The sequence below is a fragment of the Salminus brasiliensis genome, chromosome 21, assembly GCF_030463535.1.
Source record: "Salminus brasiliensis chromosome 21, fSalBra1.hap2, whole genome shotgun sequence".
NCBI lineage: Eukaryota > Metazoa > Chordata > Actinopteri > Characiformes > Bryconidae > Salminus > Salminus brasiliensis.
In genome coordinates, this window is record NC_132898.1 from 22424231 (window position 1) to 22444607 (window position 20377).

Sequence of the window (20377 nt, forward strand, 5' to 3'; positions counted from 1 at the left end):
CATAAGGTATTAAATAATAATATGAGAGAATGTTAGGAATAGAATAGGGAAGTGTTAAATAATACATTAAAGGAAAATATGGAACCCATATGAGCTCACACATAATAATAAAAGTAATATGGGAACAATAATAATAATAATAATAATAATATCAATAATAATAATACCACATAAGGTATTAAATAATAATATGAGAGAATGTTAGGAATAGAATAGGGAAGTATTAAATAATACATTAAAGGAAAATATGGAACCCATATGAGCTCACACATAATAATAAAAGTAATATGGGAATAATAATAATAATAATAATAATAATAATAATAATAATAATAATAACAATAACAACAATAATATAGGGGTCACACAAAATATACAAAGTGATAAAATATGGATAACATTTTATAATTATAACAGGGTGGAAATACTGTAAATGCCCCCAGTGCTAAAATCTTTCTAAAAATACACACAAAGTTCACACAAGATTTTTCAAGAGGAAAAACTTTATAAACAGCAGCGTTTGTTTACATTAGAAATCCCGCAATAGTGCCAGAATCATCATTTTAGATTCATTTAATTATTTATCTGCAATTATAAACATCTTATTCTCAAAATAAACTGATTACCTATCAGCAGTATCAGCCCCATATTGTAAATAACAAACCACAAATATCATCTGCATTAAAGTCTGGAAACGGTGGAATGAGCATGCTAACGTGGCTAACAATGAATAGAAACGAATAGCCACCTAGTTAGCATGATGGTAGCTGGGTAACGCTAATCATGCTATCTAGTGGCCACTGGTTTAGTTAGCATATTGTTATCTATGTGATGCAAACATGTGGCTATTCGTGTTTATTCATTGTTAGCAATGTTAGCATGTTCTTTAAGGTTAGCATGAAGTTTAGCATTCCTGATATCATTATACTCTTATCCACAAAGAAAAGAACCTCAGGTTAAGATAGCTGATCTTTGTAAAAGAAGACGAAGAGCTGATAATACTGATGAACATGAGTAAAAGAGGGCTAAAAGTGTGTGTGTGTGTGTGTGTTTACAGAGATAAATGACGATATAAAGGAGACTAAAGGAGAATCAGTGTGTTGGCACACAAATGCACAATGCCAACCAATCTTAAAGTGCTTTTATGGGTTATTTTTGCAAGAGGCAACAGGAAAAAGAAACCATGCAGGCAAATACGAAAAACTATGGCAGTGGTGGCTATGCTTCAGAGAGCTTAGCGCTGGCACACGGCACGTAATATTAAAGAACCCACCTACAAGTCAAGGAAAAGATTGAGAAAAGAGATAGTTTGGCCAGAAACTCATTTTTCACTCAGTTCAAATGTAGTCAAGACTTCTTCAGTTGCACACCAGAGCTACAGGGCTAATTTAGCTATGTAGCTTCACTATATGGACAACAGTATTGGGACACCTGCTCATTCTTTATTACTTTAATAAAGAATAGAGGAGGTTTTGATTGCATTCAGTGAGAAAAGCATTAGCAGGGTCAGGATGTTGGATGATCACCACTTTACCACATCCCCAACTCGTGCCAGAAGTATTGGCTGGAGGACCATAATTTCAGAGAACACAGTTCCGCAGCTCCACAGCTCAATGCTAGGGGGATTTATACCCCTCTATCCTCTACCTGGCATTAGGCATGGTGCCAATAGGTTCATGTTAATCTGCTCCAGAGAATCCAATTCTATTGGCAATACTTCTCTACAGGGAAGAGACAAGCTTTGTATGTGTGCATTTGCACATCTGTGTCAGAAATGGGTGCACCTTGAAGTAGCTGAATGCATTCATTAGAAGGGATCCACCAGCATTGATCATTTAGGCATTCAGTTAGCACCAAGCTAATAAGTATGAGAGTTTTTTTTGCTTGTTCATTAGATTAGCCTTGTGACTTTGGTGTAAAACTGAAAAAGCAAACATTCAGTTACCTAACATGTCTTAGTTGATTGAGCACATTTGGCATAAGGCAGAAAAACTGGGCATATCAGCCAAACCATCACTTCACGAGACGTTTTGATCCGCTTAACTCAAACAGTTAATAATTAAGTCACATATTTGCATCTTGCGTTTGTAACTGTTCACTAGCAAGCAAACGGACACGTTATCATCATTATTATTTCAGCATGTGGACAAAAATGAAAATTTTCAAACCATGTTCCAATTTCATAATTAAAGCAACAAATCCTTAATCACATGTGGCTGAATTTAAAACGTACAGTACATTCCCTCATTCATTGGCTCTGAGCGTTCTTGGCACCAGCATGACAAGCCAGTCTTTCTTAAACTCCCTCGTGATGCTCTTGGTCATGTGAACGTGATTTCAAAACAGAACACAGCAACATTACTAGCATTAGCATCAGTTCCACATGTGTAGTCTGTGCAGCTTTCTTTCCTTAATCCGTCCTCTCAGAGCGCCGATCCATCACACATGACGTTTTCCCCCCGGCCAGGGAAAATCTCCAGCTGCCAGTAGCGTGGATCTGCGAACACTGTCAATCAGATAAAGAAAGAAAGCTAAATGTACATATATACAGGTGATATACAGGTGAGGTCTACAGTCTTTCATAAGGGTGAATATTAATAACACTGTAAATGTAGGTATTGTGATAAACTTACCCAGATTCCCTGGACTGAGCCACAGGTTGAAGGAGCTGCAGTGTGTTTGGCAGCGATGAACCGGTAGCACTCGCACGGTTGGGGAGCCGTCACCCACCAACAACCAACCCAACACACGCTCTCCCTAACACACACACACACACACACACACACACACGTATATATTACACACACATATTGGTGTGGTAGATAGGTCCATTACTTGTTAGGTACATTAGCCATATAGTACAGGTACTACACTACAGAATCCTCTAACATGTCTTGTCTAATTGACTGTGTTTGGTATAAGGAAATGGGGGGGGGGGGGGGGGAGATAATGTTCCACTATTGAAATGGTCACTTTAACACGGTACAGTGAGCCCCAGTACTGCACTGAAACTCCATAGAGAGGAACGTGCTCTAGTGAAAGCAAATAAAAGGAACTAGTACCGTAGTGTTCTGAGAGGAACACAGCAAAAGCTTAAATCATACACACACACACTTCTTACTCTTTCACTTCCTCTATGGGGGAAACCAGTTAAAAAGCCTGATGAAGATTCAGTTCCGTCATATTCCAATCAGTAATGTAGAGTAACAGGAGGGTAAAAAGATGTCTGCATCCACACACACAAACATTGACTCACTCTGCTCTGAGAGCCAGTGCTGTGTGTGACTCGGCAGCGCCGCAATGTGGTTCCTGCACCTTCCACTAGGGGGCAGAGCAGTGCGTTAGGGAAAAGCCACTGAAACACCTCCTCCCTCGAACCTGAGTCAAACCTCCTGTAGGAGAGTAGAGAACAAACAAAAAACAAAACACAAGACAGTTCAACACAAACAGAGCACTTTATGGTGATGCTGTGACATACACAATGTCCAAATGTTTGAAGATACCCTTTCTAATCAGTGTGTGTTAAACAGATAAACCATTCCTATTGGTTCCAAGTCTAATACCAGACATGGGCTAGAGGGGTATAAGGCCTGAGGATTGATCTGTGGAGCAGTGAAACTGTGTTCTCTGGAATGATGGTGGTGCTTCACCCAATACTTCTAAGATGAACTAAGCAGTTTGAGATGAGATGCGGTGGTAATCATTCAACATCCTGACTAACGGTCTTGTTACTAAATGCAAGCAAATGCTCACAGCAATGCTCCAAAATGTAGTAAAAAGCCTTCTCTGGCTAGCTAACTCTAATAATAGCTAACTCTGCTACCTAAAAGTAGTGTGTACTATTGTGAGTAAATCAAGAAATTCTTTTCACTCCCTGTCTAGACATTACTGCCAAAACAGTGCCACCTAATGTACTGAAACACTGATTACTTTAATGTTTAAGCCTTCGAAGTATACACACTGCCAGTGCTGAAATATGCTTTGGTAATTGTTGGTATTGTTTTAACACTCCAGTGCCGGCTGAGTTCAGTACCAGAGCAGACTGAAGTTAGCTGGATGCTGAGGGAAACCCGCCTCCGCTGACATAACCTGCTCCTCCTCCCCCAGCAGGACCGCCACAGAGCCGGACTGAGACGTGTAAAGCTCTTCTAATTGCTGCCTTCGCAACCACAGAGACTGACCAGCCTACAGAGAGAGAGAGAGAGAGAGAGAGACACACACAGATACTTTTATGGCTGTTTCTAAAGATGTTTTTTAGAGTAATCAGAAAGTTATTCAGATGAACTATGAGACATCTGTGTCCATACCTTCAGCAGTACAGGCTGTGTTCCTGTATGTATGAGATCAGTGTGGAGCGTGTTTAGTTCCAGCACTGCGGACACACTGGCACAACCAGAACAGTTGAGCAGCGTCTGTCTTACACCACCTACACTCCACCATGCATGGAAACCTACACACACACACACACACACAAACTAACTGTCAAGAGGCATTTTATTTTATGTATGACTTTTTACAAACAGACTCTTACTGTGTTGTTTTACAGTTTCACTGTGAAGTTATTATAGAGACTCTTACTGTGGAGTTCTACAGTCCTACTATGCAGTTTTATAAAGGGGCTCTTATTGTGAAGTTTTTTTAGAGAGATGGTCTTACTGTGTTTTTACAGAGACTGTGAAGTATACAAAGAGACTTATATTGAACAATAGGGACTCTTATTGTGTATTTTGTTTTACAGAGGGCCTCTTACTGTGCAGGTTGTATTTCTTGGCAATGGGCAGGGATAACAGTCTGATGTGGCTGAGTGGGGAGGACCAGTTGTGGGCTGCGGGGCTGAAGGGTCCAGGGTGGGGAAGGCTCTGGGGGTAAGTGAAGGCCAACACCACTATCAGCAGAACACCAACGGCCACAACAAACTGCAAAACAAAAGCATGGAAAAAAAAAAAACGCCAAGGCTATCAGGAGAGAGCAGTGGAATAACAATCATTGATGTAAATTAGAGCTTTGTGGGAGAAACATTCAGTACAGCAGCAGTAGACATTAAAGCGAAAGTTCAGAACACCAAACACCTAGTTCTTTATTTTGACACTGGAGCTACAAGGCTAATGTTGCCAACAGGTAAGAGAAACTTATACTCCAGCAATTAGCATTGTGCTAGCGCTGTTATATATAAAATTAACTACAACTACTTTAAACTTTATAACCTAAATGTTAACTAAAGTCAGTCACTGAACACACACTGGACGCCCACGCAAACATGCACTGGACGCCCACACAAACACGCATGGGACACCACAGATCTAAAAGTAAAAAACACATCAAGGTCTAAAGAAAACCCGTTTATAATCTGTACCTTGATGGTCGCTCGCAGGATAGGGAACTGCGGTGGATCCCTCCGCGGCTCGTTGGTCTCCAAAACCTGCTTAATAAACTTCTCGATCTCTCTCTCAGACATGCCGTATCGGTAACCAGACTGCCGCAGGATGTCAATACTCTCCGATAGCTTGTCATAAATGCACGGCTCACTCAGGGTGGACCCCATGGTGCCCAGTTACCTGAGCTCAGTTGGACTCTGCTGCTCCGGCCTTTTATTTCCTCCTCATCACCCTGCACTGGAATAGAGGGAGACGGTTCACATATGCACAGCTATAAGAGGTAAGTCTGAACAATAGATTGTTTGTATTGATGTACTATGATATTAACACACTGTAGTATTGATTTTCAGTTTCAGATATTTCTAGCAGCATGCCTATTAAGATGCCCATAAATCAAGATTATGTTTTGTAAACAGCTCTAGGGACAATCTGGTTTAACCTCCTGTTTAAGGTGGACCCCTCTAGTAAGATGAATTTCTGCAAGACAGTGGCTATGCAGGGCGCTGTTAGGCCCAAATAGTCTACAAAGAAAGTGTATTTTTTTAGATGTTCGACTTTCATCATCATCAACAATCCATATAAAACTTAGAAGACGGGTGTAGGTTCACTGGTGGGTTTTAATACTAAATGAAATGGCTATATTTGTGTTGTAGTCATGGCAACTGACACCTGGGTCCATTCACCACCACTGTAAATAAATCAGAGTCTTCGTAAGTTTCTCTACAGTGAACCACAATTTTTGCACCAAATTCACTTTGAGTATGTTCAACGCAAAATTGACCTCAAACACCAATCTGACTTAATTTTGAATAGTTGGTGAACTTCCCCTTTAATTTAATTGTTAACATATCCATCTGCTTAAAAAAACATTACGTATCACTAATACCAGATCTGTTCATGTATTACCTGCACAGGTGAGAATTTCACTTAGCCCAAATCACGGGGGAACGCTGTGGCCTTCATGGTCTTCAACTGCTGAAACACAAACAATATAAAAAGATCATTTTGGAATCATTACATCTAACAGATTACATCTGTCAGTCAGGGCTGTTGACATGTCTGCATAACACCACTAGCATTAGCATTAGCTCCAGCTACTAATGGAATGGGAAACACAGCGAGGACGAAGCTATTTCTTATATTATTAGACTACATGTACAGGTTAGTTCCTCAGTCAGCTCACACACATTAAACACTGAAAATAACTCACATTAACATAATTAAACTCTTCACTGCAGACCGTTTATCAGCTCCGATCGCTCAGTTCCTCTCCACCAAACTCCACTCTCCCTCCTAGCGCTCAAACACTGACCGCACATTCGACACGGTGAACATCACCACACAGTCAAGTGGGGTGGTGTTTAATGTGATTGACAACGTTTGTGAATTAAAATAAAACGTTTTATGGTGAAATGTGATATTTTAATGTACATATAACTCCAGGGGCCGTGTTCTGTGCTTTTCATCACTGAGGTACCGAATGTGCTGTAACAAATAAGTAAAAGCTATCACGTGTTTTTGCTCCGTCACCACTGTCAGTGTTCGTCACACGCATATATATATATATATATATATATATATATATATATATATATATACACAAACATATGCGATCAACCATAACATTAAAACCACGTTGATTCTACAGTGATTCCAGTGGTATCTGTCAATATATATATATATATATATATATATACATATATATATATATGTGAATATATTAGGCAGCAAGTGAACAGTCAGGTCTTGAAGATGATGTGCAGAAAAAGAGGGTAAAATGGGCAAGCGTAACAATCTGAGACTGACAAGAACCAAACTGTGGTGACTAGACTAGATAAGTGGGTCAGAACATCTTCAAACATCAGACAGGTCTTGGGGTGTAGCCGGTATGCAGTGATCTGCACCTACCAAAAGTTCTCCTACAAAGGACAACCGACGAACAGGAGTTATGGGAGCCCAGGCTCATTGATAATAACACAGTAATTACATATAGCAATGTAACATTTATAACATACAGTAATGGCATGTAGTAATAACATAGTTATTTACAGTACAGCTAGCAGGGAAATGCCTTGACTGTCCTGTCACACAAACTAATAATATTAGAATAAACGATAGAATGTAAAATATATAGAATAAATGTAATATATTCATAATAATACACAACACACAATATAGAAAGATCAACCGCAAATCAAATCCAATAAAGAATAATATACACGATAATAGGATAAAATCTATATATCGATAGGAATAACAATATATATACACACACCAAAACATGTAAATATGTAATTTAAGCATGCAAAATGTGCAAAAGGGTGGAGTGCAACATAATTCTGTGGGATTTGCGTAAATGTAAAATAAAATAATATAATAATATATAACAATGGTGTTGTAATGTAGTAATGACACATAGGAACACCTGCGTGCAGCGCTGTGGGGTGTCCAGCAGAGGGCGCGGCGCTGGATCAGGCGGAGCGAGTGTGAAGCCGCACCCAGAGAGGAAACAGAGGAGAAAGGGCAGGAGGGAGAAATTACCCCGCACAGAGGAGAGAGAGGGCAGCTCGACCACCCCGGGCAGCAGGGCATCCATCGGAGAGAGAGAAGAGGAGGAACGAGGGGCAGCACGGACGATCTGCGCTGGAGAGACACGGAGCAAAACCTCCACCATAACACCCGTCCATCATAACAACAGCCAGCCCGGAGTGAGCTGCTGCTCCGCTCCACACACTCTCTCTCTCCCCCTCACACACACCGGGTTCAGGATGATCGCCTTATTTAACAAGCTGTTGGACTGGTTTAAGGCTCTGTTCTGGAAGGAGGAGATGGAGCTGACCCTGGTCGGGCTGCAGTATTCCGGGAAGACGACGTTTGTCAACGTGATCGCGGTAAATGTGGTGATTTTGCTGTGCTGGACGTTTGCAGGCCTCTCCTCCTCCTCCTCCTCCTCCTCCTCCTTCGGGTTGAGGAAGGCAAGGCCGAGAAATCCTTCAGCACTGATTGATAGGTCTGATCGGGGCTGTTTGACCTTCTAAAAGCTGGTGTAAATGCTGATGCTTGATTACAGTCTTCGTCATTTAGGCTGGTGGGTTGTTTTAGGCTAGAGACTGATTGCAGCCCGCAGACAGCCGCTCTGTGTTTACTGTGGCTGCTTAAAGGGCCAATATCCAGCCTTTTCCCCCGGAGGATGTTTTGTAGCTGTAACGGTCATCATTCATGTTTGCATGAATCCTAGGATATCTTAACGCCAGGCTGGCTTTGTTACCTATGCCTGTTAACTGTGTACCGATGTGTGTAAGTGGCCTCTCTTCTGAATGCTGCTTGCTTAAAGAGCCCATATATCCTCTTTTTTTTCATCATATTTTTCTCAGAGGATTTTTGTGTGGGTTTATGTACCAAAAATAATTACATAACGTTATTCATGACTGTTTTCCAGCATGTCTTCATCGCAAGCTGGTTTTTGTTATTGCCTCACAGCTATAGACTGCCTTTACCTGCTTAAAGGGCCCTTGTCCCACATTTGTGCATCATATTTTCCCCCAGACTGCATCTGTGTGGGTTTATGTACCAAAAATTAGAAATTATGTTTACATGACTCTTCTCTGGTCCATCTGGTTCACCCCAGACTGTTTTTGTACTGTGCCTTTAAGACCGATATATGTAAATGACCTGTTTTCTGATTGGCTCCTTCAGAATGCAGTCCGGGGCTTAGCTACTGTAGGCTGAATGGGCAAATGTGTCTGTCTGGGTTTTGTGACGTCACAAAAGCAGTATGTACAGAACGGGCTGTTTTTACGGTTAATGAGTGAGCGGTGCGCTTTAAAATGCTGAAACTCTTTTAGTTATTGTATTTTGTTTTAAACACAACAGATAAAAATAAGGTTCTCTGTGATCTAGGCCCTTTAAATAGCTACTACAGTTACAGTGAAGTCTTGGATGTGTTTCAAATGCATCGTGTCGTTACAATGAACACTATTGCCCATAATACAGTGCAAAACAGAAAGGGAGGAGCTTGCAAAAAAATAAAATTTTATTTATATATATATATATATATATATATATATATATATATATATATATATATATATATATGATGTATGTATGTATGTATGTATGTATACACACACACACACACACATATATATATATATATATATATATATATATATATATATATATATATACAGATAAGGTTGCCAGTGCAGTGGCGACGGTGGCAGGAGAACTCTTGCTGACGTAGGTTGGCACAAAACGGATTAGTACGTTAATATTTTGTGTACTAACCAGCCAAACCCGCCATATTAAGATTAGTAAATAGTGCTTTCGGTTATTGTTGTAGTATTAGTGTGCAGTACGCAAATGGGATGCAGCTTTAGACTTGATCCAGTGTGTCACCTTTTAATAAGTGATGAGACATTCGGGTGGGGTTATTGACAGTGGAGTAAGGTATTTAAGTCGGGGGTGTATGAGAGTGTGTGGGTGTGTGTGTGGGTGTGGATGTGGGTGTGGGCCTATCATGGTTGGAGGGTTGTCAATATTAGCCACACAGATTCATGCAGAAGGTCCAGTGAGGCTAACCAGGGGCCTGTATTGGTAAATAAGCCCAGCTGGGTCAGAAACCCACTGTGTTTACTCAGTCAGTCTCAGGGTCCGTGTGTTTACTACTTTCTGTTCAGAGCACCTCACAGCCTCACATTAATCAGCATTAGCGTTCCTCGTGTACCTGCTTACAGCTCGCCTGGGCCTTAAGCCTTTCTTCAGAACGTGCCTCTTTTAATACTCCGTATGAGGCTCATGTTAGCCACCTGACTACAGCCTTGCCTGGTGGCTAGTTCTTAGCTATAGTACATGCTAATGTTAGCTAGATGGTTAATTCTCAGCTACAGTACATGCTAAATAAATTGCCTGGCTTGTTCTCAGCTGTAGTACATGCTAGGGATGTCGGGAAAGCACGTGTTTTCAGCTATAGATTTATATTAATGTTTCCTACCTGTGTAATTTTTGTTAGCTATAGTAGCTACATGCTAATGTTAGCTTCCAGACCAATCGATACCTGTAGCCCATGCTAATGTTAGCCTCCTGACTAAACTACAGCTGTAGCCCATGCTAATGTTAGCTTCCTGACCAAACTACAGCTGTAGCCCATGCTAATGTTAGCTTCCTGACCAAACTACAGCTGTAGCCCATGCTAATGTTAGCTTCCTGACTAAACTACAGCTGTAGCCCATGCTAATGTTAGCTTCCTGACCAAACTACAGCTGTAGCCCATGCTAATGTTAGCTTCCTGACCAAACTACAGCTGTAGCCCATGCTAATGTTAGCTTCCTGACTAAACTACAGCTGTAGCCCATGCTAATGTTAGCTTCCTGACCAAACTACAGCTGTAGCCCATGCTAATGTTAGCTTCCTGACCAAACTATAGCTGTAGCCCATGCTAATGTTGGTCATCTAGCTCATTTTAGCTATGTTACGTGCTAATGTTATCTAGGTGGTAACTTGTCAGCTATAGATATATTAATGTTAGCTAGCTACCATGCTAATTGTCAGCGGTAGTTCATGCTGACGTTATCTCGCTGGTTAATTCTCAGCTATAATACATGCTCATGCCAGTTAGCGGGCAGATTTTTTTCTTTAAGTACATGCTAATGTTAGCTAGCTGGCTAATTTGCCAGTACTGTACATGCTATTTTCAGAAAGATCATTTTCAGTTATATGTCATGGGATTGTTTGCCGGCTGAGATACAGGTTAGAGATGTCGGTTAGCCGACTTGTAGGTGAGAAGATCAGTGTGTGAAATAAAAGAGAAAAAGAGGGTGATGTTAGTTGTTTTGTTGTTGTTCAGCTGACAGTCAGAGTTGGGTTGACTGTGTGGAAATGAAACAGGCGGAGGTTTAGTTTGCTCTGACTGTCCACAGGGTTTAATAGAATTCCAGTTTGCCCTGATGCTCTCATCACGCCTTCTGACAGCTGTCAGTCAGTTCGGCCTCCTGATGTTCAGTCGGGGGATATCATTAATTTTCACAAATATAAAAGTAAAACTTTATGCATTTGACTGAACTGTGTCTCCCTTACAGCTTTTATTTACATTTGAATAATATTGATTTACATAATTATTGTTGTTGTTGGGTGACAGACAGATGTTAGCTGTGGTTAATCTTTCATCTTTTTGTTTATTTACATATTTAGTGTATATTGTCATAAATGAAATTCATTGTCTCTTATGTTCTCCATAGTCGGGGCAGTTCAGTGAGGATATGATCCCTACGGTCGGCTTCAACATGAGGAAGATCACCAAGGGAAACGTCACCATCAAGGTCAGTGTGAATTCACAGCTCTGTGTGGGTGTCTGCAATAACAATAAACTTACTCCTGGGTGAAAAACATTGTTAGAGGTGCACTCATAGAACAGGGTTCTGCACCAGTCTGAATTGGGAGTCCCAAACCCAGACAGTCCCAAACAGAGCCGAACCCTTACAGTTATTAAGTGAGTAAATATTCACTCTCCTAATTAAGCTGCTGTTGATATGAGTAAACCTGGTGCTTCTCTTCACTTCAAAATCACAGTTGTGTGTTCAGTAGGCATGTTCAGATCTTTTTTTTTTTTTTATTTTTTTTAAACCCCAGATCGGATCAGAATTCCTGGATGCTGACTATTGGCCTCCGCTGATCAGATCCAATCTTTGTGTTTCTATGAGTAATACAGCTCCACAACGTGCTAATACACACTAGTAAACACCAGTAAATCTAATCTGTTTTACTTTGCTTGGAGCAACTTTTTAAATGACTGTAGTGTTTAATATTTTACAGTCCAGTCTGACTGACCCTCCTGACCATTCAGCTCCCTGTTCCTTCACAACTGCAGTCAAATTGCTTAGTGTGTGTGCATTAGCATTAGCATTACATGGTTCTGAATGCTCTGTTCAAAGCCGGCTTAGAACCAAAAAGGACAGAGTTGGTAGAACGGAGCATTTCCACTGTAGTGTTGGTTTCTAACCAGGTATAATTCAAGATTAGTTTAGAAGCCAACTTTTGCTTTGGCTGCTAACTGGTAACATCATAGCACATATCAGTTAAAAAAAAGCTCTGTTTTGTTTTGATCACAACTGAACTCTGTAGAATCAAATGTTGATTGTAACCTTAAAGGCCTGTATGTTAAAAATGCCCTGATCATCCCCTGATCCACAGTCACTTGATCGAATCTGGACATCCCTAGTGTTTAGGTTTGTAACGTGTGCGTGTGCATGTGTGTGTGTGTTTTGTAGCTGTGGGATATCGGTGGTCAGCCCCGTTTCCGCAGTATGTGGGAGAGGTATTGCAGGGGCGTCAGCGCTATAGTGTAAGTATCATCTCATTTCAGCATCATTACTACACTCTCATTACTGCAGGACACTACTATTATATTATAATATTATATCTTAAAATTAGTAATATTCACCCTGATGAGAGACTGTAGCTCCATCTCAGTGTATAACACAATACCTACATTTAGAGTGCAATTAATATTGTTACACCCCCCCCCCCTCTTTTTCTCTCTCTCTCTCTCTCTCTCTCTCTCTCTCAGGTATATGGTTGATGCTGCAGATCCAGAGAAGATTGAAGCCTCCAAAAATGAACTGCACAACTTGTTAGACAAGCCACAGCTGCAGGGCATTCCTGTGAGTGTTTTACTTCTACACACACACACACACTCCCAACTGTGAGCTGTCAGCTTTGACTCACGTTTGAGCACTTAAAGCTCATCTGAGTGGCAGCCAAAATAGAGAGAGACGTGCCAAAATAAGCAGAACTGTCTCATAAAGAGCTTTAAAATGGACAGTTCTCCTCAAACCAATCTTTCCTGTTTTTTTCTCTGATTGAAGGTCATATATATATATATATATATATATATATATATATATATAGATAACTGAATTTCAAGTGGTTAAAATTAAGGCTTGCTAAAAGGGAGATTGATAATGGAGAGTGACATTTGGGGTTAGAGATGTTTGAGCGATTGGGGTTGGAGATGTTTGAGCGATTGGGGTTGGAGATGTTGGGGATTTTGGGCGATTGGGCTTGGAGATGTTGGAGCTGTTGGGCTATTGGGGTTAGAATTGTTGGAGCGATTGGGGTTGGAGATGTTTGGAATGTTGATGTTGGGGATTTTGGGCGATTGGGGTTGGGGATTTTGGGCGATTGGGGTTGGGGATGTTGGGGATTTTGGGCGATTGGGGTTGGAGATTTTGGCAATGTGGACGATTGGGGTCAGAGATTTGGGCAACTGAGGTGATTGAGGTCGAAGATTTGTTTGAGCTTATAGAGGTTGTAGATTCTGAAAATTTGAGTAATTGAGGTTAAATAAGCTTTTCATTAATAATCCAGTAATAATCATTAATGCACTAATGAAGCTCTGTGTGTTTTTAGGTTTTGGTTCTGGGCAATAAAAGAGACCTGCAGGGAGCGCTGGACGAGAAGGAGCTCATTGAGAGGATGTGAGTTTAATTCATTTACTCTGTCTGGTTAAAGCTCACTAAGAAGGAAGGTAAACTGACAAAGATCCCTCCCCTTTATTAGGAATCTGTCAGCCATCCAGGACCGGGAGATCTGCTGCTACTCCATCTCCTGTAAGGAGAAGGACAACATCGGTAAGACAGTAACCTTAAATGAAATACGGTTGAAAATATAATAAAAAAACACACAATAACTTACCTTATTAAAGAGTGTTTAACACTGAACCGAGCCTGTGGTCTAAAAGCAGTTCTTTTCTGTGCTCCGTTGTTCTAGATATCACACTACAGTGGCTGATCCAGCACTCTAGAACCAGGCGGAGTTGAGACGACAGTGTCTGATTGGAGAAACAGAACCATGACATCACCTGTATGCCGCGCCCCCTTGGTTTTATTCTCAAAAACACCCCCCCCTCCTCCTCCAAGCCCCTCCCTGAAAACCAGGTTTTGTTCTTGTAAAATATTGTGTGATAAATATGATTTGCACTGTTATGTTTTTTGGTTTGTTTGTTTACTTTTTGTTAAAAAAAACTTGTATGCATTTTTATAACACATAATACAAACTGGACAGATTTGATAGACACTTATCAAATAACTTTTTTTTTTTGTTTACTTCTGCCATCCTCTCTCTCTGTGTGTGTGTGTGTGTGTGTGTGTGTGTGTGTGTGTGTGTGTGTGTGTGTCAGCGTCAGCCTGTTGGTTCAGACAGAAAGATCAGCATTTCTACTTTAGTCCAATAAGACCAATGAGAGAGCTCTGGATTCAGCCAATCACAGAAGACCATTCACTCTGTGGTCAACCTCTCCAGGAGCCTTCCACTACTGTGTTCTACCTTAGCCACTGTTGGGAGGTTGGACAGCATTACTTATTACCAGCGTTCTGTAAAGCTTATGCATCTTAGCAACAGTCGCTACGAGAGAACACGGATGGGTGGAGCTTGGAAAGGGCCATCACCAGACTATTAACACTACACACATTGCCAACACATACTGAGTTCAGGGTTCAGCCCTGAGGTCCATCTGGTTCAGATTCTGACGTGGCAGTCAGAAATGGCACCTGATTGGCCAGCAAAGCTGCTTTTAAAGGCCACACCTCCTAGTTTTTAGGCTGTGTTGGTGACAGAATGGATACAAGTTGTGTAGTAGTGAATTATTGTTTAGAGGCAGCTGTAGTTTTCTGGCAGCTTTTTTCAGCTTTTATTTAGCGTGGCACTAAACATCAGAAATAATTACCTCAGATCAGTTCCGAACCTGTGATGTAGCACAGCAGCCATGTCTGGGATTTTATAGAAAGTCATAATTACACACATCTTACCGTTTCACTCAAATCTACTCCATCAGCCGAGATATACAGTGTCAGAAACCACACGAACAAGTCTATCACAGACTGCTGAACGCCTTAGCATGGTTTGAGGAGAGTGTGTGCGCAATGACTTAGACCTGCAGTTAGCAACATGCTAATTGATTGGGTATTCACTTACATTGTTTAGCTATATTAGCCTCGTATCTCCAGTGTAAAACTACAGAAGCACCAAACGTCTGGGCTGATTAATTACATTTGTGGTGATTTTTGGCTGAATTCTGGATCTAAGAGCCTCCCATCCCTCTCATTTCTCCTTTCAAAAGGGGAAGTTCTTATTCTCACTGGCTTTAGTCACATGTGAAAGTAGGTGTTATTTACACCTACTTATTGACTACTGTGGTAACTGTGTTCCTGTCCACGCTACAGTGTGTCCACACCAGTTTACACCAGTCCAAGAGATCAGAACACCCCCGACCAGCTTAAAATGGGGTAATTATAGAGGTCTGTTGTCTAAATGCCGCTTTCCATCTGTTTCAGTCTTCAGTTTTAGGTTGTCTGCTTCTCATTTGCACTAAAGGCTGATTTTTTACTTCTGTGAAAATGCATGTAAACATAAAGTCACTGTCTAACCAAAACCAAGTATGTTTTAACAACAATTTAATAGATCCACAGTCTGTTAGAGTCTGTCAGAGTTTCATAATGAATGGACCAATAGAAATGCTTCAAAATGACTGGGAATAAAGTAGTTCTCCATTGACTTCCTTTGAAAGTTAAGATTTCTCATTTCCTAGCCATTTGGAGATTCGAGAACAACGATGACCTGTAAAATAATTGTTGACTTCCGCTGCAGAATCTGCTTAGAAATCACTGGCGCAGAGTCACTGCTTAGTCATCTGACGCAGTTCCCGTTTTCTTAAATCCGATATTATTATTTTAGTTTTTACCATCATTTTTACCTTCATTATCACATGATGTGATGACTAGTGCTTGGAGGATGAAGGCTAGCATGGTCTTCCTCAGAGTCCCATGAAGCCCCACCACATTAGCACCGAGCTACAGATGGTTCCCTTTTTCCAACGTGAAAATAGCAATAAAAACTTTGGTAGCTTGCTAGTTTCCACAAAAAACAAAGACACTGCAGAATGGTTCTGGAGCGAAGCTTGCATCCAATCTCAGCAGTCTATACACAAGTACACAAGTTCGCTATGTTCAGACTTCTCCGATTGAAACACATTTTCCATTGCAAAGGTAGAATGGCCAGCTAATTAGCACACTCAGGCTAACCTAACTGAGGCTGAGGAGGTCACTAAGATGAGGCCGAGACAGCTGCCCCTTAATGCACATGTTATCGTTATGGGCAGAAACCTATGCCAACATCTGTAGCTGCAATGTATGTTTATGCTGACAGATAAAAGTAGTCTAAATATCTGATATTTCCCATTTTGAGATTATTGTAGTAATATTATCAGATTTATTAAGTTGTTTGTACTTGTTTGGAGTGTGTTTGCTGTTAAAAAGGTCTTAGTATTTCGTCAGATAATTTGACTTAATGCTTTGTCAGAAAATAACAAGAAAGATTTCCTGCCAGTGGAATAAGATACTTAATAAATACTTAAAACAAGTCAAAATCATTTAGTAATAAGATGAATAATCCTAGAATATTTGCACAACAATGTAAAAATGCAAAATATCAGATGTTTAGATTTAAGAGGCAAAGCTTATTCATAGCAGCTCAGATAGATCAGACAGATCTGTTGTGCTGTTTCCTCCCAAGCTGTGATTGATTAACAGATAAACAGCATTAGGAAGTGGAAAGAGGGGTCAGATTTGTGTTTAGCCCAGGTGTGAAGTGTGTGAAGCGTGAATGCTAGTTACTGTGTGAGGGTGAGGTATTTGCAGGTCGGCTAAATATATTCAGCTGCGTCATGTCTGCAAACCCACAAACATTGTGGTGTTTCTAAGCTTTCGAGCTTGAACGAAACCACAAACCAGAAATCGTTTGAGGATTAAATGGCTGTAAGCGAGAAGCGCAGCTCAAGTGCGCTAGTTTACATTCCCTAGTTATCCCTAGCTTTAGCATTAGTGTTAGCATGAGGCCTTTCAGTTCTGCATTCTTAGGCTGCCTGGGAAGTTTCTTTTCAGCTCACTATGAGGAACTAACTTCAAGATTTGAGCTCAGATACAGTGTTACATGTTTTTAAAGCCTGATCAAGTCACTTCTTTCCTTTCTTTTTATTTACTGCGAAACGTTATTGAGCTGAATTAGCAGAGCGACTTCGGCTGACGGGACAGCGCCAACCTTCCTGTAGTTCATTACCGTTATACACCTGTACAGCCGGTTCTTTTCAGGTGCATGCGTTTATATGTTATGATTCGATGTTGTAAATAGCAACACAAACCAAAATCCTTCACCTTTCCTGACCTTTGAGTCGAATGGACTCACCTGATTTCTGTATTACAAAATTAAAATGAACAAATAAGACCACTTATATCCAGTGAATTCTAAAATGTGTGTGTGTGTGTGTGTGTGTGTGTGTGGCTGTTGGTTTCTTTAGCGATACAATAGAAAAAACACCATCATTTTGATACAGCATGAGAAAAATCACTTATTTATTTATTTATTAATTCATTTTTAGGTTTTTGCTATCATTAATCATTTTGTATCGATCCTTTCTTTTTTATGTATTTGCCTTTTGCTATAACATTGTGGGGTTAGGTCTGCAACTAGTGATTATTTACCACATTTAATTAATCTATTAATTCTGTCATTTTGAGCCAGATAATTTAACGAATTATTATTAAACTAATATTACTCTGCCGCCATCATTCAAAGTTCTGTTTGTGCCACAGTCAACAAAGCAATAGAAGCCATAGCGCCCTCTAAGCTTCCTGTAGTGTATTACAGTCTGTCAGAATGAGTGTGTGGGTCATATGAACATTATAGAGCATTAAAGAGAGCCCCCTACACTTCATGTACTGCATTACAGCCTGTCAGAATGACTGGCTCATATGAACATAAAAGAGCATCTTAGTGACTAATAGCGGTTGGTTACAGCGGCTAATCTGCTTTAAACTGACTAACCGCTGCAGCCCTAATAAGAGCAGGCATTGGGGTGGCTGTCTTGGTGTTGGTAAAGAACAAGAGTTGTAGGCTTTACAGCGTTAATGCCACATGCTGTCATATATTTCTCATGCTATGGCCTTATTGCCGTCTGCTACAGTGTTTATGCCATATTCTGCAGTTTTTAAGCCACGTGCTGTAGTATTTGACATATGCTGCAGTATTTGTGCCATATGCTGCAGTTTTTTAAGCCACGTGCTGTAGTATTTGACATACGGCGCAGTATTTATGCCAGAGACTGTGGTATTAGTGCCACATGCTGTAATATTTGTCATATGCTACAGTATTTACACATTATGCTTTGACCTTTTTTTCAGTTCAATTCCATCGTTGTAATTTAAAAAATAATGATTTGATCAGTTTGAAGTCGTAGCGTTTAAATGTTCACTGGAACAACATGTAGAGCCATCGGAATGAATTTTCATCTTGCATACTGGTGTGTTCATCTTTACATAATAACTGTCTCTCACACACACACACACACACTTCCTCGTGACTGGTGACTGGATCAAGTTTCCTGATAACCCCCTTCTTCTGCTTTCTGTATTATACTTTTTTTTAACCTTACTTTTTTTGTTTTTCTTTCTGAAAATAACTTTTTAAAACTTGTTAACATGATCAGCTATGATGTTCCAGGTGTTTGTGTATTATTATTACTCTGGAGAAGAATCAGGGGCAGGTGTGTTTCTGTTTTTTCTCTACTCATGTCCTTTCAGTGCTAACTGTACATGTTGCTCTTGTTATCTTGAGATAATTTAAAAGTGACGAATAAATGAATACTTCCTGATGTTTGCTGTGTGTGTTTGTGTGCGTGTGTTTTAAAGGGTGTTGTTTCACAGAGAACTAACTTTTACTCACTCATTTCAAATAACAGTGTGCTGTAGTTGGTGAAACTTTGGAAATGTTTGACACCCTGAAGGTGTCAAAATGTGCTGTTTACTCCCCCAGGCTGTGTGTAAAAGAAACTGCACAGACTATTTTGAGAGCAGCATGGCTGTGATGTCACAAACCTGAACACATTTCCCCTTCAGTCTGTGATACATGATGCAGTATGTGGGCCATATGCGTCAGTATTTCTCTCTTGCGATAGTATTATGTCACAAGCAGTGATATTTATGCTATATTTATGGCATGTCCTGCATTGTTTATGCCATAAACAGAGTTCTAGTGTTGTGTAGAGACTATTATGCAGGGATTGCTAAAAGATCAATAATTTCCCCTTACTTGTTGCCATTCTTTTGTTTTTCCACTAGAGGTCAGTACAGGCCTTTGTTCCATGCCTGTGCACTCTCTCTCTCTCACCCTCTCTCTCTCTCTCTCTCTCTCCCTCGCTCTCTCTCTCTCTCTTTCTTACACACACACACACACACATACAATGGCTTTCCCATGTTTTTTGAAGTCCTGAAGAACTATGTAGTCCAAATGATTGTGTAAGCTGACTTTAGTAAATCCCCCTTTTAAAAAAAGTATTTATGCAACATAGTTTAGGTAATTATTATAATGTATTAGTGCTTTATTTTAAGTTTGGACCTCTTTTTTCTTATTTTTTCTTATTATACATTGTGGATTAATGCGGAAGACGTCAAAACTACGAAGGAACGCATGTGGAATTATGATATATTTTGATATGTTGATATGCCCCTTCTCTCAATCAGCTTCAGGAGGTAGTCACTGGGAGGATTTTTTCAATAGTCTTGAAGGAGTCCCCTTTGACTGCTTTTCCCTCACTCTGCAGTCCAACTCAGCCCAAACCATCTCAACTGGGATTAGGTTGGATGATTGTGGAGGCCAGGTCATCTTATCTCAATCACTCCCCTTCTTGGTCAAATAGCTCTTACATACTTAATTCCATATGTGTTCTTATTTTTGTCTTCAGTATTAATCTACAATGTAGAAAATGAAAAATAAAGAAAACACATTGAAGGAGTCCAAAACCTTTGACTGACACTGTGGTATTTAAGTAAAATATATAATAATCATTCATATTTGATTCTTTTTAATGTGTTTAATTGTTTAAGCTACTTGAAAACAGTTACTCTGGTGAGGGCTGTTGCTTTCTCTCTAAGTTCTGTCACCCCAGTGTTTCTGTA

At 40.2% G+C, this 20377-nt stretch overlaps 2 protein-coding genes across 3 annotated transcripts; one reads left to right on the top strand and one right to left on the bottom strand.

Moving 5' to 3' along the window:
* Positions 1 to 485: 485 nt before the first annotated feature.
* Positions 486 to 6676, bottom strand: c21h6orf89 (chromosome 21 C6orf89 homolog). 2 transcript variants are annotated; one of them, XM_072665772.1, is made up of 9 exons: positions 6586 to 6676; positions 6282 to 6347; positions 5354 to 5612; positions 4751 to 4916; positions 4308 to 4450; positions 4034 to 4185; positions 3257 to 3392; positions 2634 to 2757; positions 486 to 2506 (listed from the first exon to the last, which is right to left on the bottom strand). In XM_072665772.1, exons 3-9 carry the CDS (start codon positions 5540 to 5542, stop codon positions 2424 to 2426), a joined length of 993 nt encoding a protein of 330 aa, XP_072521873.1. In that variant the 5' UTR covers positions 5543 to 5612; positions 6282 to 6347; positions 6586 to 6676; the 3' UTR covers positions 486 to 2423. The 2 variants fall into 2 exon arrangements, with proteins under 2 accessions (XP_072521873.1, XP_072521872.1); XM_072665771.1 differs by having other exon boundaries at positions 6282 to 6350; positions 6586 to 6673.
* Positions 6677 to 7838: 1162 nt separating this feature from the next.
* arl8a (ADP-ribosylation factor-like 8A) lies at positions 7839 to 19074 on the top strand. The gene is made up of 7 exons (XM_072666034.1): positions 7839 to 8266; positions 11612 to 11692; positions 12641 to 12714; positions 12940 to 13033; positions 13782 to 13849; positions 13932 to 14002; positions 14142 to 19074. The coding sequence occupies exons 1-7, from the start codon at positions 8144 to 8146 to the stop codon at positions 14189 to 14191; spliced, it is 561 nt and encodes a 186-aa protein (XP_072522135.1). The 5' UTR covers positions 7839 to 8143; the 3' UTR covers positions 14192 to 19074.
* Positions 19075 to 20377: the final 1303 nt, after the last annotated feature.

Coding starts and splice junctions, on each gene's coding strand:
- c21h6orf89 (XM_072665772.1), bottom strand. CDS start 5,542: ATGGGGTCCACCCTGAGTGAGCCGTGCATTTATGACAAGCTATCGGAG. Junction 3,393..4,033: donor GCTAACTTCAGTCTGCTCTG/GTACTGAACTCA, acceptor ACTCTCCTACAG/GAGGTTTGACTCAGGTTCGA. Junction 2,507..2,633: donor GCTCAGTCCAGGGAATCTGG/GTAAGTTTATCA, acceptor TCTGATTGACAG/TGTTCGCAGATCCACGCTAC.
- arl8a (XM_072666034.1), top strand. CDS start 8,144: ATGATCGCCTTATTTAACAAGCTGTTGGACTGGTTTAAGGCTCTGTTC. Junction 11,693..12,640: donor AGGGAAACGTCACCATCAAG/GTCAGTGTGAAT, acceptor TGTGTTTTGTAG/CTGTGGGATATCGGTGGTCA. Junction 13,034..13,781: donor CACAGCTGCAGGGCATTCCT/GTGAGTGTTTTA, acceptor GTGTGTTTTTAG/GTTTTGGTTCTGGGCAATAA.